General features: G+C 52.1%; 1 protein-coding gene across 1 annotated transcript in view; it reads left to right on the plus strand.

The window, feature by feature from the left end:
* The window catches only part of POLR1A (RNA polymerase I subunit A), an 88,202-nt gene extending 72,257 nt beyond the window's left edge, over window positions 1–15,945 (plus strand). The window contains exons 25-34 of the mRNA XM_045827947.1: window positions 248–415; window positions 1,282–1,417; window positions 1,841–1,998; window positions 7,358–7,484; window positions 10,540–10,650; window positions 11,267–11,566; window positions 12,390–12,590; window positions 13,813–13,930; window positions 14,413–14,577; window positions 14,940–15,945. Of these exons, the coding sequence (XP_045683903.1) occupies window positions 248–415; window positions 1,282–1,417; window positions 1,841–1,998; window positions 7,358–7,484; window positions 10,540–10,650; window positions 11,267–11,566; window positions 12,390–12,590; window positions 13,813–13,930; window positions 14,413–14,577; window positions 14,940–15,040 (1,585 nt within the window). The 3' untranslated portion in view covers window positions 15,041–15,945. The remainder of the gene's footprint in view (window positions 1–247; window positions 416–1,281; window positions 1,418–1,840; window positions 1,999–7,357; window positions 7,485–10,539; window positions 10,651–11,266; window positions 11,567–12,389; window positions 12,591–13,812; window positions 13,931–14,412; window positions 14,578–14,939) is intronic.
* Window positions 15,946–16,590: the final 645 nt, after the last annotated feature.

The raw sequence follows: 16,590 nt of genomic DNA on the forward strand, positions 1-16,590 counted from the left end.
GTTGGAGCACAGACATCTAGCGCTTTAGTCACCCCTCTGGGATCTGTGCTGGGTGATTTAGGACATTTCAGGGTCACTAGCAGGAATTTAAGGGTTAGAGGATCACTTGTTAGTAATTACCAGCCCAGAAAGGAGAGGGAATAGTTCTATGCACCCTAGTTTTGGGTGGGGGGAAGACACCCCCTGAGAGCATTCTAGCAGGGTGGTGTCTGCTCCTGACCTCTGTTGTCCCCTGCTCGGTTTCCAGTTTGAGGACCCTGCTGCAGCTGAAGTGGCAGCGCTCACTGTGTGACCCGGGCGAGGCGGTGGGCCTGCTGGCTGCCCAGAGCATTGGGGAGCCCTCCACACAGATGACCCTGAACACCTTCCACTTCGCCGGCAGAGGCGAGATGAACGTCACCCTGGGCATTCCGAGGTGGGCTATGAGGGTGCCTGATGTGGGGTCTACCCTAGCCCACTTCTGGGGAAGAACTCATTTGATTAGCGTGTGGGTGCCTGACTAAAAGACAGGGTCTCAGCAAAGTGAGGATCAGGGTTGGCATTTCCAGAATCCGGCTTTTCTGTGCAGTTTCTGTGGGTGGCCTCTTAGAATCTCCACTTACCCCTTTGCCAACTCTTATGTCAGAGTAACACAGGATGGTTGTAAACCCTCATACTCCTGGCATCAGGACTCAGGAAGATGATGTTCACAAGCCCTATTCTGTGCCACCTCGTTGTCCAGCTCTGGGACACCACCCACCTAAAATGTGGCCCACAGTGGCCCTGGCCCTTCGGGGAAATGTGTGCATCCATCAGGATGGTGGCCAGTAGGCGAGAGGAAAGAATGGGCCACTTGCATTTGATGCCTGGCCTTGCCATTTTCTCACACAGGTTCCTTAGCTTCCTTAGCCTTAGGATCCTTGCCTGTGAGGGGCCCACCCTACTGTGCAGTCAGGCTGAGCTTGTTGGCAAGGCCTGGAGCATGGTGCCTGCACCCAGTAGGAGCACAGCAGACACCAATTACCTTTCATTCATTCCGTAAGTTCTTGGTGAGCACCCGCTGTTTGCAAGGCACAGGTGATAAACAAGAATAAGACACAGTCCTGTCCCTGAGGAGCCACGCTCCAGTGGAGGAAACTGATGGGACAGTCCCTTGCTGTCACTCACGGGGCCAAGCTAGGACTTTTCCCTGCAATACCCCAAGGTTGCTCTCAGATCCCAAAGAGCTCTGACAAGAAAGGCCTCACACAGGTAGGGAATCTGAGTGCCTCTTTGTGATCAGTTGCCCTTGTTCTCTGACAGGTTGAGGGAGATTCTCATGGTGGCCAGCGCTAACATCAAGACCCCTATGATGAGCGTGCCCGTCCTCAACACCAGAAAGGCACTGAAGAGAGTCAAAAGCCTGAGGAGGCAGCTCACCAGGGTGTGCTTAGGGGAGGTAAGTGTCTCTCAGCCCCGCTGCAGACAGGGCAAGCCTTTTCCTGTGTCCTTCTGTCCATGAAGGATAGCTTTGCTGGTGGTTCAGGCCCTGGCCTCAGACTCCCACCAATGAGAGGGAAGCTTTCTCTGCCAGGTGCTGAGCAGGGATGGGTCAGCAAGCTGTAAAAGTAAGCATTAGCTATGTAGCATTCTCCTGTGCCTTAAAAATACAGACACTTCCTAGCCTAGCCCTGCCAGAGCCCATGGCCCACCTTCTGCAGCCTTTCTCTGGGGGTGACCTGTAGGCTGTGGGAGTTGCTTTGGGATTTTGGCCCCAAAGAAACTGGTTCCATCCTGTTCCAAGTCCTCAGGCTTTCCGTAACCCACTTGTAATGCCTTGGTACCTGGGCAAATTGGGTTCTCCCTGTGTGTCTGGTTCTAGGTGTTGCAGAAAATCGATGTTCAAGAGTCCTTCCAGATGGGAGAAAAACAGAACAAGTTCCGGGTGTACCAGCTGCGGTTTCAGTTCCTGCCCCATGCGTATTACCAGCAAGAGAAGTGCCTGAGACCTGAGGACATTCTGCACTTCATGGAAACAAGGTCAGGACTCAGGCTGATTTGTCGCTGGACTTGGTCGTGGATCTTGAGCCCTCCTGGCTGCGGGACTCTCAGAGATGAGGGCTGTGCGCACAGATTAGTTCTTTGGGGGAAGTGCTCAGGAAAACATCAGGCCCTGCAGGCTAATCTGGAAACTGCACACTTTCTGTGTCTTGCAGGTGTGACTGCACTGACCACATACCACCTCCTAAACCCTGTTCCTTCTGGTTGATGAGTCTCGTGTTCTCGGGTTTGTAAGCTCTGAGACTTGGAAGTATGTGTCCTCTAAAAGAGAAAAGAGCCCCATCACAGTGGTGCTGCAGTGGTGCAGCGCTTGGTGTTAATTTTTGACATGATGTAATTCCAGGCCACGTAATGCAGTTCTTGATCCATTTACATCCTGTTAAGAGCAGTATGCGAGTGGCCAGCTGCTCATAAATGCCAGTTCTATAACTAGGGTTTTCTCCACTCCTCAGAGGGAAATTCTAGTTGTCTTCTGGTAGGGAGAATGAACATCCTTTTTCTCTCAGGTTCAAGTCACCGTTGGGCATTTGAAAAGCACAAGCCACAATGCGGAGTACACAGCATTGGGAGGGTGGGGCCAGCCAAGCAGAGCGGGTGAAACCCTTTGGACTAGCCAGCTGCCCAGGATGGTGGGTGCAAACTGAAATGACTGCAGGGCCCGCAGGTAGCAGAGGCCCGTGAGGCATGTTGGAAGCCTGCGGCAGGCTGGAGTGTGCAGAACCTGCCTCCCGCGGGTGGGAACATGGGCCAGATCTTCTGATTCAAAAAAGAAAAGAGAAAAAGACCCCATCCCCAATCTTTTTTCTGTCTTTGGTGGTTTAGTTACTTGCTTTTGCTTTCATAAATAAGTCTCCTAATTTTTAAACATCACCAACTAACTAACACATCTTTTTAAAATCCTGGTGAGGCCCAAATAGATTCTGTCTGTTGGCAGGAGTTGGGCGCAGACCACTGACCACAGCTTCTAACTTAGACCACTGGTCAGGTCTTCTCCATGCTGGGCAGAAACAGAGAACCGGCGGCAGCAGAGTAGAGGCAGAAAGTCCACTGCATTCCTTTGTCCCAGCAGCCTTTACTGAGTGACTCCCATTAGCGTCAGGTCACAAGGCAGCATGGCCAGGGGAGGTTGCCTGATCTGCCCTGGGCCCTCTCTCCTCTCTCCTGAAGGCGTGAGCTGGCTTCAGTCTGGCCCTCTAAACAGGTGGCATTTAGGCCAGTGGGAGCTGTGGTAGGTGACCTTGGATGTGAAACCCTGAAGACCTTTGGATTGTCATCACTGACCAGGCAGATCCTGTCCCTGTTTACATGAGCCCTGGGTGAAAGTGTTGCTGGCTGGGCTTCAGGGAACACCTGCATCACTGTCTGCCTGGGTAAAGAAGATTCGTTCTGTCAGGTGGGCCCATGCTCTCGTGTTGCTGAGCCGTGTCACGGGAGATCCACCTGTGCACCAGCCTGCCAGCTCATTAAGTAACAGGGAGGAACGTACTTTCCAAGGACCCCTCACGTTTGTGCTGGCCAGGCAGCCCTTTTCTGAGAGATGGGAATTAGGATCACATGGCCACTTGAGAAATAGCGGAAGAGGTGGCATTGGATGATCTGCCTCATTTCCAGTCATTTAAGGCCTGTGGAGCAGGTCGGTCTGCAGGAGGCGTGCAGCAGGGCGTGTATAGATTTCTTTTTTACTCGCCCTATCTTGGGGAGTTGAAAATCCATCACTTCTTAAAAATTTCTTTTTGACGAGGGACAGTCCTGGCTCCTTCCTGGCAGTGAAATACCTTTTCTGTTCCTACTTTGTGTTTTCTTGTGTGGCTTGAAGGGCTGTGACAAACAAAGCTGGGTACAGTAGCTCCTGGTGGAGCTACTCTGTGACTTCAGCAGAATGAGCCAAAGATGAGGGAAGCAGCGGCACGTGGACTGGGTGTGGCTTGGACTGCCCTTGTCGGGTCTGGGCAGTGAAGCGCCCGTTGGGGCCTCTTGCAGACCCAGGAAATGGGAGTGTGCTTGTAAAAGAGTAACCCTGCCCACAGGAAACCTTCTCCTCCCTTTCTCCCTCCCCTCCCCCACCTCTCTCTTCTACTCCCTTTTCTCTCTTCTTCCCTCCCTTTCTTCCCTTTATCTCTCCCAGCTGTGAGATCATGACACTGTTCTTTAATTCAGGAATAACTGACATACAATATCAGTGAGTTTCCGGTGTACAACAAAGTGACTGGATATTTGTGTGTGTGATATTTGTTGTGAAATGGTTACCGCAACAAGTCTCATTGCCACCTGTCGCCTTACAAAGTTAATACAATATTTTTTGCTGTATTCCTCAGGCTGTACGTTATATCCCCACGACTTATTTATTTTATAGCTGGAAGTTTATACTTCTTAATCCCCGTTATCCACTTCACCCCGCCCCACTCCTCTGGGAACACCCATCTGTTCTGTGAGCCCAGTTAGGTTTGGTTTGGTTGTAGAGTCCACTTAGAAGGGAAAGCACACAGCATTTGTCTTCCTCAGTCTGAGTGACTTCGCTTAGCGTACCCTCTAGGTCCATGTGGGTCGTCCCAGATGGCAAGATTTCATTCTTTTTTAAAAAAATATTTTATTTTTATTTATTTGAAAGGGAAGGAGAAAGAGAAGGGAAGAAACATCAGTGTGGTTGCCTCTCGCCCGCCCCCTACTTGGGGCCCAGCCTGGCCTGCCGTCCCGGCCTGTGCCCTGACTGGGAAGCAAACTGGCGACCCTTTGGTTCGCAGGCCAGTGCTCAATCCACTGAGCCACACCAGCCAGGGCAGGTTTCGTTCTTTTTTTCTGTCTTTTTGAATTAGTGTTTTGGATTTTTCAGTTGATACCTAGTAGTGGAATTGCTGGATCATAAGGCAGTTCCACTTTTAAATTTTTGAGGACCTTCCACACTGCTTTCCATAGTGGCTGCACCAGTTTACATTCCCACCAACAGGGTTCATGGGACTGTTCTGACACAGGTAGGAAACAAACCAAAACAGATACACAGAGACACTTTCCCAGAGGGAGATATGTAAGCATTTGAGCCCCCCTCGGTACTAGTACTGTCACCTGTCCCTTTGAATACTTGTGTAAAGTATCTGGAAGATGGGCTGGAGGAGATGAAGTGGAAAGAGCATTGAACCAGAGGCAGGGGGCTTAAGTTCTGGCCTCAGGGCCCCTGCCGTCAGTTGACCAAGTTGGCTGTCTACAGTCATCGCCTCTGTGAGTCTGACTTTGAAAACAGCAGGTGGTGGGGCCATTGCCAGGCGCTTTCGGAAACAGCCGAGGGTCATGTTCTCTGTTTATAATTATTTAGGTGGAGTGGAGCTTTCTGCGCAGCCTTCCCCTCCTTTTCACTTCCAGTTGCCACATTCTGACAAACAGCCCTTCCTAGCGCAGTCACTGTGGGCCTTCAGTCCCCTTGCTCTTGGCAAAGTCACAGAAGGGCAGACTGTTCGCACCTCCAGGAGAACCCTAGCACACTGGTAATGTGTCTGCCACTTCCCTGGCCAGGTGTTTAGTCTACTTTTTCACCTTCTCTCACATTCTACACCAGTCCTGTTCACCAAAAGAGGCAGACAAGGTAGGAAGGATCCCCAGCTGGGGAGATTAGGGAAGGTCTCTTGGGAGAATTACATCTGTATTTGGACCCAACCTTTTGGTGGTTGGTGTGGGGGAATGTAGCTCCAGTGTTAAATAAGGGGCTGGGACAATTACTTGTAGAGCAAACAGCTTGAGTGTGAGCCCAGAGCATACACAGAGGTGGTGTGAGCAGGTGTGTAATTGGGGTTGGGACCATTGTAAGGGCTTGAAATGCTGGGGGAAGAGCCTCAGGTGAGTGACATTGCCCCAAAGTGACGGCCTGCCAAGTCAGACCAGCAGCCCTGCAGCAGAGGGAGGTGATGAGTAGCTGCTGTGCAGGCCTGGCTCGCCCACCTCCATCCGCCCCATCTCGTCTCCTCCACTCTGTGCAGTGGCCAGGCACGAGGTGGGAGCGGGCTCAGTGCACAGGTGAGATCGGGGCCCTCCTCTCCAGTTTCCAGTGGAACAGGGTCTTGAATCAGAGCCTGTCCTTTCAGAAGCATCTCTTGGGCCCCCACTTCCCAGTTGTATTGTGCCTGCTACAGTCAAGCTTGCCCACTGCCCAGCCTGGCCCTGTCATCTTTGTCCTCAGTGCTTAGTGACTAAGCTCCACCCTGGAGTCCTGGGTAAGGAGCCTCTTTTCTGCCAAAGGCAGAAAACCCAGAAAAGTCATGTAAACTTTTAAAAGTTTTTTTTTAAATAGGAGGAAGAATAGCAGGTTTTTTGTTTATAATGAGCAAAATAATAAACATTTGACCCGCCTGCGTCTGAAATTAAGACTCTGAGCTCCTGTCCTCTATCCTCGATTTGCCCCAGGGCACATGATAGGTACGATAAAGGCTCAGAGAATACCGGATGGTTGCCAGGACACTGGAGGCACCTGATACTTTCCATAGTTAAAAGCAGCCCATTTGGGTCTGCTGTTCTGACCGATGAAGTCGACAGGCAAGAGACTGTGTGAACAGGGAAGCAGGGGAGTGAGGGATGTGACGAAGCCCTGCGGGAGCATAAAAAATATCTCAGGAGGAAGGAAAAGGGGCCTGGGGTCAGGAAAGGCCGCCTAGATGGTGCTTGAATTGGTTCTTTTAAATTGGTTTGATTGTAACCTAATGACAGGATTTATTGCCGCAGAGTAAGTTATCACTGCCTTTGAGATTCCAGTGAGCTTTTCCACATTGTAGTTCTTTTACTTCTACACTGGATGTGGGAGCTTTCAGGCCCAGGGGTTGGTCGGCCCAGCATTGCCACTTTCCGGAGCTGCCAGTGGGTGGGCAGGGGGAAGGTCCTCGTGCTTGCTGACCTCCCCTCTCCTACTGTAGATTCTGCTGTTTGCTAGACGACAGCCACCGCCACACCAATAACTGTCATTTACTGAGCACCCGCTATGCCAGGCCCTATGACAGGTATTGGACATAGTGTGACTTCCAGATCCTTAAAACAAGGTTGCGGAAAGCATACTAACACCCACACTTCACAGACGATGGAGTTAGAGGTCAGGATACTGCGTGCTCAGAGCTGCACTCCCTGGGAGTGGCGGTCCACGTGCTCAGATCAGGCCTGTCGGGCTGTGTTCTTCTCCATTCAGGAACAGCGAGACGGAAGAAAACAAACTGGAAGGAGAGGCCAGGCCTCATGTGCAGTATAAATCCCCAGTGTCAGCCTGTGTGGGTGTGAGGTCCTTGGACAGAAAATCTGACCCCTGCAGCAAGGGGAGAATGGAGATACTGTTATTGAACGGATCTGCATGGCTTTCTTCTTGCTTTAGGTTCTTTAAAACTCTGGTGGAATCCATCAGGAAGAAGAGTAACAAAGCATCCGCTTTCAGAAGTGTGAACGCTCGAAGAGCTACCCAGCGGGATCTAGACAGCACTGGGGAGTCAGGGAGGAATCGGGTGAGTGGATCCCCCAGGGGCCTTTGGGGACTGGTACAGGGCGGGTCCCAGGGCTGGAAAGTGGGGGGCAGCTCACTTAGTCTTCTCTTCTGGGAAGGATCCATGGCTGTTCTCAGCGCTCCTCAGCCCTTTGCTGGCATTGGCCCATCCCTCCACTTACCTTAGCATATATCTGCTGTGCTGAGAGCCAAGAAGCAACAGTGACTTCTCGGGTGTGGTGGGCAACGCAGGGGAGGCAGTGTGGTCTGGCTGGCCCTGGCCAGGGCCCCAGGTTGTTCATCTGTCTGCTCTCAAGGACCCTTCCATAGTGATTTTTTTTATCCTGAGGATAGACACAAAGTAATGGTACCTTGCTGGGCTTTTGGAAGTTCTTTTTCTGTTTCATTTTTCTCTGCCTTTTGGCTTACCCAGACCCAATTAATTCAGGCCCACAGGGTACTGGTAGGGACCAGAGAGACATTTTGAAGCAGACAAGTTGGACTTTAGTGACAAAAAAGGAAAAAGCCACTGGAGGCAAAATAGTCCGGCAGTGATAACACCTCATCTGCCAGGGGACCCGCGGAGGCATGGGGACAGACAGCAGTGTCGTCTGAGCCAGCAGTTTGTGGAGCTGTGCAGCAGTAGGCTGTGCTGATGCAGCGAGCCTGCCTTAGGTGGGGTCACAACAAAGACTGGCACGGTCCCTGCCTGTTCTGTGATCTCAGGAGACTAAGAAGCTAGGAGCCAAGGGCAGAAAGAGAAAGGTATAAATACTTGGTTTTTCAAATGCTCAGTATTCCACCAAAACAATTCTTTGTCTTTGTCTCCACCTGTAACAAAATATTTGGAGCAATATTCTGCACTATCATCTTTCAGTGACTTGGAAAGTCTTGGCATTTAAAAAAAATTTTTTTAGTATTGATTATGCTATTACAGTTGTCCCATTTTTTTCTCTCCTTTATTCTCCTCCATCCTACACCCCCTCTCCCTACAGCATTCCCTCTCCCTTTAGTTCATATCCATGGTTTGTACATTTAACTTTTTTGATTTCTCCATTTCCTATACTGTTCTTAACCTCCCCCTGTCTATTTTGTACCTACTATTTATATTTCTTATTCCCTGTACCTTTTCCTTTATTCTCCCACCTCCCCCTCCCCACTGAAAACCCTCCATGTGATTTCCATTTCTGTGGTTCTGTTCCTGTTATAGTTGTTTGCTTAGTTTTTGTTTTTGTTTTTAGATTCAGTTGTTGATAGTTGAGTTTGTTTGAGTCATTTTACTGTTCATATTTTTGATCTTCTTCTTTTTCTTACATAAGTCTCTTTAACATTTCGTATAATAAGGGCTTGGTGATGAGGAACTCCTTGAACTTGACCTTATCTGGGAAGGACTTTATCTGCCCCTCCATTCTAAATGAAAGCTTTGCTAGAGAGAGCAATCTTGGGTGTAGGTCCTTGTCTTTCATGACTTGGAATACTTCTTTCCAGCCCTTTCTTGCGTGCAAGGTTTCTTTTGAGATATTGGCTGACAGTCTTATGGGAACTCCTTTGTAGGTAACTGTCTCCTTTTCTCTTGCTGCTTTTAAGATTCTTTCTTTATCTTTAATCTCGGGTAACTTGATGATGATGATGTGCCTTCGTGTGTTCCTCTTTGGGTCCAACTTCTTTGGGACTCTCTGAGCTTCCTGGACATCCTAGAAGTCTATTTCCTTCACCAGATTTGGGAAGTTCTCCTTCATTGTTTGTTCAAGTAAGTTTTCAGTTTCTCGCTGCTGTTCTTCTCCTTCTGGCACCCCTATGATTCTGATATTGGAATGTTTCAAGTTGTCCCAGAGGTTCCTAAGCTGCTCTTCATTTTTTTAAATTCTTTCTTCGTTCTATTCCAACTGAAGTTTTATTTCTTCCTTCTGCTCCAAATTGTTGATTTGAGCCCTAGTTTCCTTCCCTTTACTGTTAGTTCCCCATATATTTTTTTTCATTTCACTTTGCATAGCCTTCACTTCTTCCTTTATTTTGCATCAGTACTCAGCAATTTCTGTGAGCATCCTGATTACCAGTATTTTGAATTCTGCAACTGATAGGCTGGCCATATCCTTATTGCTTAGCTCTTTTTCTGGAGTTTTGATCTATTCTTTCATTTAGGTTGTATTTCTTTGTCTCTGCCCACCTGTTACACTCTAAGGGGCAGAGCCATAGGTATTCGCCAGGGTGGGGCGCAGCCCATGTGGCTGTGTTGTGGCACTACCTGTGGGAGAGGAGTCTGAGAGGTAACAATGTTGCTTTCTTGGCTTCCACCCCACTTTCAGTCACTTCCTCCGCTACCCACAAGCACATTGGGCCCTTCTGGTGCTGATCCCTTGGTGAGTGGGTTTGTGTACATTCTAGGACCCTGTGGGTCTCTCCAGCAAACTCTCCTGTGGGGCTGGGAGTTGCTCCTGCCGCTGTAACCCCACAGATTCTTATAGCCAGGCTTTAGTTTCCCACACTGGGACCCTGGGTTGCATGGTCTGTCTCACTCCCCAGTTATTCCTCCTAGTTTACCTGCACATGAATGTGGGACTGCCAGGCGCCGCCTTGCCCACCTAGTCCCCTAGCTGCTGCCTTGCAGTGTGTCTTCTCCACCCCAGCTGCCCATCTCCTTTCCTGTTGGTCTGGATGAATGTTTCTTCTTTAACTCCTTGGTTGTCGGACTTCCATACAGTTCAGTTTCCTGGCAATTTGGGGGCTTTTTTTTTTTTTTAATTGGTTGTCCTTCTTTTGGATTTGGGAGGAACAAAGTGTATCTACCTATGCCTCCATCTTGGCCAGAAATCCTAAAAAATATTTTTAAACACGATTTTGCAGTTGGCACATGCAAAGACTGTCTAGGAGATGTGGAATCAAGGCTAACACAACATAGATACTGGATAGTTGCCTTGGGTTAGGTAGGTGGGTAGAGGGTGGGTAAGTGGAAGGGTGGGTGGCTGGATGAGTGAGTGGAGAGAAGAGTAGGTGGACTGGTTGGTGGCTGGGTGGATGGATTTGCTAGGCATTAGATGTTGAAGCTAATCTTTTTCCTCTTTGTCCTCACATCACAGGGAGAACAGGAAGGTGATGAGGAAGAGGAGGAACACATAGTGGACGCTGAAGCTGAGGAGGGAGATGCTGATGCCTCTGATGTCAAACGCAAGGAGAAGCAAGAGGAGGAGGTGAGGGGACTCTGGCTGGGCTGCAGGGGCTGTGGTCACGTCCCTCCTTCTCCGTCACACCCAAGGGATCATCCCAACACATAAGGCTACTCCTTTGTATCTGCTGGAACCTCTCAGGAATCTGGAAGCAAAACCAGCCTGCCCAGCACACCTCTCAGCTGAGATGGTGTTCTCGGGGTAGATGCTGAACAGGGTGCCATCCCAGGGCTGCCCTTTGGGTCTGGCTCTCCCTGGATTTGAATCAGTTTCAAAGACCCAGCAGCCTTGGGCAAGGAGACAAAGTCAGGCTTCCTCTTTTTTTTATAGTGAAAATAGACTTTCCTCCCATCCCCCCAGACAGCCCTCTGCTGTCATGATGGCTGCAAGGACAAGGGGCAAGTTAGAGGGACTGAGGGAATTCAAAGGAAAGAGAGCTCGAGGTGAGGGAGAGGAGGGGACATGGGGACAGGAGGACTGGTGTGCCTGGGGGGAGCGACAGGGTGGAAAGGAGGAAGGCAGCCCAGGCCGCATGCAGCAGGAGGGACATGGGAGGGCCAGGCAGATGTGGTGTCTTCAGGCCCAGTCCGCATGGATGGTGGGACCCCAGTGATGCAGCCTGTGCCCTGTCCCCTGCCAGGTCGACTATGAGAGCGAGGAAGAGGAGGGGGAGGAGAATGACGATGAGGATATGCCAGAGGAAGGGAACATCCGTGGGGAAGGTGCCCACAGGGCCCAGGAGCTGGATGAAGAAGAGGCAAGCTCAGGCCCCGAAGAGAACTCGCCCCCTGCTCCACCCGTGAGACAGTCCCAGAAGCCCCCCTGCAGCCAGGAGCCTGAGGGAGCGGAGGCCGTGGAGCGCCGGGTGCAGGCTGTGCTGGAGGCCCACCCGTTCATAGAGGACTACCAGTATGACAGCGAGGAGAGCCTGTGGTGCCAGGTCGGTGGGGTCGGTGCCGCCACGGTGGTGTGGGGCGGGGCCAGGGCAGCAGGGAGAGTTGGCTGCTCTCTTTTTAATCCCGGGTCCCTTAAATTTAGAATGCGGTGGCAGCTGTGGATGCTGTGCCCCAAATTGTGGCCTGCAAATGTGACTTTGCCTTCTCTCTGGTTTCTCAAGAAACTCTTCTGTGTGGGGTCTGATCTGTCAGGCCCTGTAGGTGCTTTCAGACATGTCGTCTCAGTCAGTCCTCCATACAGCAGAGTGTTAACGTATTCGACGTTGTCGTAGAGGCAGGCAGGGGTACTTTATTTCTTATTTGCCCTGGTCTCCAACTTGGGGACAGCCTTGTTTCCTCACAGGCCAGATGGTTTGAATGCCTAGGCATCTCCACAGGGTGGCTTTTTTTGTGCTTTGACCTAGCCCAGTGGTTCCCAGATGGCAGTGTGGAGGAGAGATTGACCAGGATTGCACACACAGGACTGTGTGTGTTGTGCTTCGTGGTAATTGGAGGGCTATCCAGAGCGATGTTGAGCAGCGTGGTTTTCACCATTCTCACTGACACCTGTGAAATTATTGCTCCATCGTTTTCACCTCACTCTGGAGACTGCAGGTGGCTGCTGTGTGTCATTGGTTAAGCCCCCCAGGGTGCATGGATACAGACCCACTTACAAGCTCCCCCTGCAGGGCCACCTGTCCCTAGCCAAGGTGTTTATGAGAGGGCTTTGGCGGAATGCCCTGTGGGTCCTAGTCAGCGTGGCCTCTGCCCCCTTTGTGAGGCTCAGGGCGGCCATCTCCCTCAGCTCAGCTTTTTCTCCTCTTGCAGGTGACAGTGAAACTCCCGCTAATGAGTATTACCTTCGATGTGAGCTCCCTGGTAATGTCCTTGGCCAACAGTGCTGTTATTTATGCGACCAAGGGCATCACGAGGTGCCTCCTGAATGAAACCACCACCACCAAGAACGAGAAGGAACTTGTCTTAAACACAGAAGGAATCAACCTTCCAGAGATGTTCAAGTATGCTGAGGTGCGCATCCCTGTCCAGGCTGTCTGCTGGCCTGGGACAGGTCTTCACATCGCCTCAGCCTCAGGCCCCTAGAAGCGAGGCTCCAGCCGCTTTGCCCTGGCCCCCCTGAGCTGCTAGCACCTCTGGCCCACCTGTTGGGGTGTGCAGTGCTTGTAAGCCTAGTGAAAGCTTGCAGTGCAGAAACCTACTGACCTTTAACCCTGAGTTCCTCAAACTAATTTGAGTACAAATGCTTTTCCTTGAAATCAAAACCTTCCCAAAGTATAGTTGTAAGAAACAGTTGGCTGACTGGCTGGCCTGGGAGCAGCTCACTCTGTCTGGGAGAGGAGGCCCTGGGCACTGAGGAGGTCCGGGCCCGGCCCCCACGCCCAGCGCTGGCAGAGGCCACGCGCTCCTGCCCCAGCGGCCCCACCAGCACTCCCGCTCTTCCGTCTGAGCTCTCTCCTGGCTTTTCCACTTCCCGGAGTCCCTCACAGTCTCCAGAGATTCTCTCAGTCCCCAGAGAATGCTGAGGAGCAGGACCCCTCTAACCCATGGCCCTCAAGCCCACACCAAGCAGCAGAGCTCTCCCACCTGGCACACCTCTGCTCCACATCAGCTGCCCTCAAAGGCCCCTTCTGCCCCAGAGCCTTTCACCAAATTCGTCTCCAGAGGGCAGGGTGGGAAGGCTCGAGCCTTCTGAGAGGCAGCCACTGGCCGGGCGAGCTCCATGTCCTCCTCGTGGGGTTTGTTAAACAAGGCCAGGCAAGCCGCCAGGGTCTCCAAGCTCTTCAGCAGTGGGGGTGGGGGGTGCCTGCCATCACGCAGGGCTGCCTTGGGCCCCCCAGGGCAGCTGAACTGGACCCTAACGGCCCAGGTTACCTGCGTGGAGCTGGCCTGTCCCTGCTGCGTGTGCCCTGGACAGGTGCTTGTATCTCTGCTAGGGAACCTCCCCCACCTATCAGGTTGCCTTGATCCTAGGAAACAGGTATTTCTATTAAATAAACAAAATAAAAATACCTTTGACCCTGAAGCAGGTACCAAGTCATTGTTCAGCTCTGGTAATGAGACAGACCTCGGGGCCTGCCCAGAGTCCTGTCAGCAGCTCTCTGCCACGTTGCCACCACTTTGTCATCAGTTGTGCTTAACTGCCAGACAAAGAGACAGAGCAGCCGGGGGCACATGCCTGTGGGAGGACGCGCAGGGCCAGGCCCTCCCAACCAGCCCCTCCTCCCTCCCCCAGGTCCTGGATTTGCGCCGCCTCTACTCCAACGATATCCATGCGATGGCCAGCACGTACGGCATTGAGGCTGCACTTCGGGTGATTGAGAAGGAGATCAAGGACGTGTTTGCCGTGTACGGTAGGAGATGCTGTGGACAGCTATTGGTAGATTCCAGGGTGTCGTCCAGCAGTGTCGGGATGCAGCGAGCATGTAGCCTGTGGGAGACCCTGAGAATGAACATGGGAAGGAGTGGCCTGTGTTTCTGTCTCATGTGGCGAGTCCCATCACCGAGAGCTACCACTTGTTTCTCTTCTGCCATCCGCTGAGGGAGCTCCTGCCTGACAGCTCCCGACTGCAGACGTGCTGTTGGGTCTTGTGCTCCCTCGTCTGGAACCTGTGTTTCCTGGGCTGCTGGATGGCCGGGGAGCATGGGAGGTAGTTTAGTGACCAGGAATAAGGGAAGGACTGGCAGTGGAGTCAGGCAGGGACCAGGCGATGGGGCTGGAGCAGAGCCCTGGGGCCTGACATGTGAGCCTGTGTGCTGACTTACATCAGGTAGCTCTGCCCCAAGTCCTCTTGTCACTGCTTACTCTTTCCTGATGTCGGTGCTCATGTGACAGGTATTGCGGTTGATCCCCGCCATCTCTCCCTTGTTGCCGACTATATGTGCTTTGAGGGTGTTTACAAGCCACTGAACCGCTTTGGGATCCGGTCAAACTCGTCCCCTCTGCAGCAGATGACGTTTGAAACCAGCTTCCAGTTCCTGAAGCAGGCCACCATGATGGGTCAGTGTGCAGGCCGGTGTCCTTGGCCTCTCCGGAATCTGCTCTGTGCAGATGGGCGTGTTCCTTGGGTGCTTTTCCTCGAGCCTTCCATGCCAGTGAGATCTCACTGGAGGAGGCAGCTGGGGAGGGGTGGGCTGCAGACAGGAAATCCTCTGGGTTCTGAAGGAAAGGGAAAGGGGGCTTCCTCTCTCAAACCTGGGAGCCGTGCTGCCTCATGTAACCTCAGTCAGCCCCAGAGACTCTGGCTGGTCCTTGTGGCCTCCATGGTGCCCCAGCCACTTAGTCTTGGTGTGGGGCCTCCACCCCTCACATCACCCACAGCTTCTCACTCAACTACTAACAAGTGCTTGTGTCTCTCCCAGGATCCCACGATGAGCTGAGGTCTCCTTCAGCCTGCCTCGTAGTCGGGAAGGTCGTCAGGGGCGGGACAGGTCTGTTTGAGCTTAAGCAGCCCCTGAGATAGCAGCCGCCACAGCACCATCTGCCTGGCCTGGCCGGCCCCTCACATGAGAGGACCAGGAGACCAGAGTCCCAGTGGTTCAGAGGGACAGTGCAGAGCACAGCAATGATGTTGGGGTTCCACAGAGCAGCTGGCCTTGGGCTGGACCAGCTTTCCCAGGAAAGTGGCTGACCATCCCTGCTCCTCCCCATCTCAGGATATAAACAAGGTTCGCAAATCCCGAGTCCCTCCGAGGTCGCAGTGCCTTCCTTACCCTGTGCAGAGGAGACTTCAGAGGCAAAATCCCTGGCCCCTCTGTGGTGGAACATAGGGGTGCGTAGCTGTGAGCAGCCAGTGCCTGCACACAGGATTCCTGGGGCTCTGGAAAGGAAAAAAAAAAAGGCCCACAGCCTGCTCCTCCTGCTGCATCGGCCCCAGGGGGCAGAGTTCCCCAAGGCTCTTTTCCCTGGGCCAGCCACAGGAAGGCACAGCCCAGCACCCATCCAGCACTGGTGCCTGGCTGCTGGCATGTGGCCACATGTCCTTCTCGACCAGATTAGCCCTGAGCCTGAGATTGGTCTCTCCAGGGCCCCAGCAGCTCACCCCCACACAGGAAACTCCAAGTCGCCGGCCAGGCTGCGTTGTTTGAACGAAATGCTTGACTGTCTGTCCCTGGCTTTGCTGAGTCCAGCGTCAAGGCCATGTGCCCTCTCTGCAGACCCTGCTCTGTCTGGCTCCCTGCATCTCTGGCACCATAGCAGGGGGCCCTGGCATGAACTGAAAAGTCAGAATTTGTACAAAGGCTTTGTAAAACCAGAGGCTGTTTCTATTTTTGTCTAATGTTATTCCAGCTCAGGCTGAGTAATAAACATCACTGGAGCTAGCTATTGGGAGGAAAAAAATTAAAACTTGGGTTTTTTTCTTCCTTCCTCTTTTGTGGTTTCTGCATTTGTGATTTGAGAGCTCAGGACTGGGGTTTCTCAGCACAGCCACATCTTGGGCCTTCTTTCTATTCTTAGCAGAGGATCTGCAGGGAGAGCTCAGCCCCAGCAGCCAGCCCCTTTGACCCCACCCAGCCCCTGCAGCATCCCCTTTTCTGAGTCAGCTTCTGGCCCTGAGGCCAGGAGGGCACAAACCAGTGGGAACGAGCTGTGTGTATGTGGGGTGGCAAGGAAGGCCTTGCTGGGGAGAGGGATCGCACTGCTGTCTCTAGACCAGTGGCTTTCAGCTAGAACTGGTGTGCCGCAAGTGCGTTTACACATGCCGCACCTGACTGTTCAGTCAGGGGCACCGACCTCCTCCCTGAGATTGACAAAAAATGACAACAGCCAGCACAACAATAGCTGTCTGGTCTGAATGAATCAAAATTGTATGTATTTTTTGTCAGATGGGCAAAAAAATACATTTTTTGGTGTGCTGCTGAATTTTAATAATTAGTTAATGTCCGTCATGAGATGAAAAAGGTTGAAAATCACTGTTCTAGACTCATGACAGAGCCCAGCCTGGGCGTCCGGCATCCGCACTGAGAAGACCCAGCAGAAATGACCCGCTAGGGCTGGGCACAGAGGAAAACA

This window comes from Phyllostomus hastatus, unplaced genomic scaffold (genome assembly GCF_019186645.2).
Source record: "Phyllostomus hastatus isolate PE091 unplaced genomic scaffold, TTU_PhHast_1.1 phas_scaffold_78, whole genome shotgun sequence".
Lineage (NCBI taxonomy): Eukaryota > Metazoa > Chordata > Mammalia > Chiroptera > Phyllostomidae > Phyllostomus > Phyllostomus hastatus.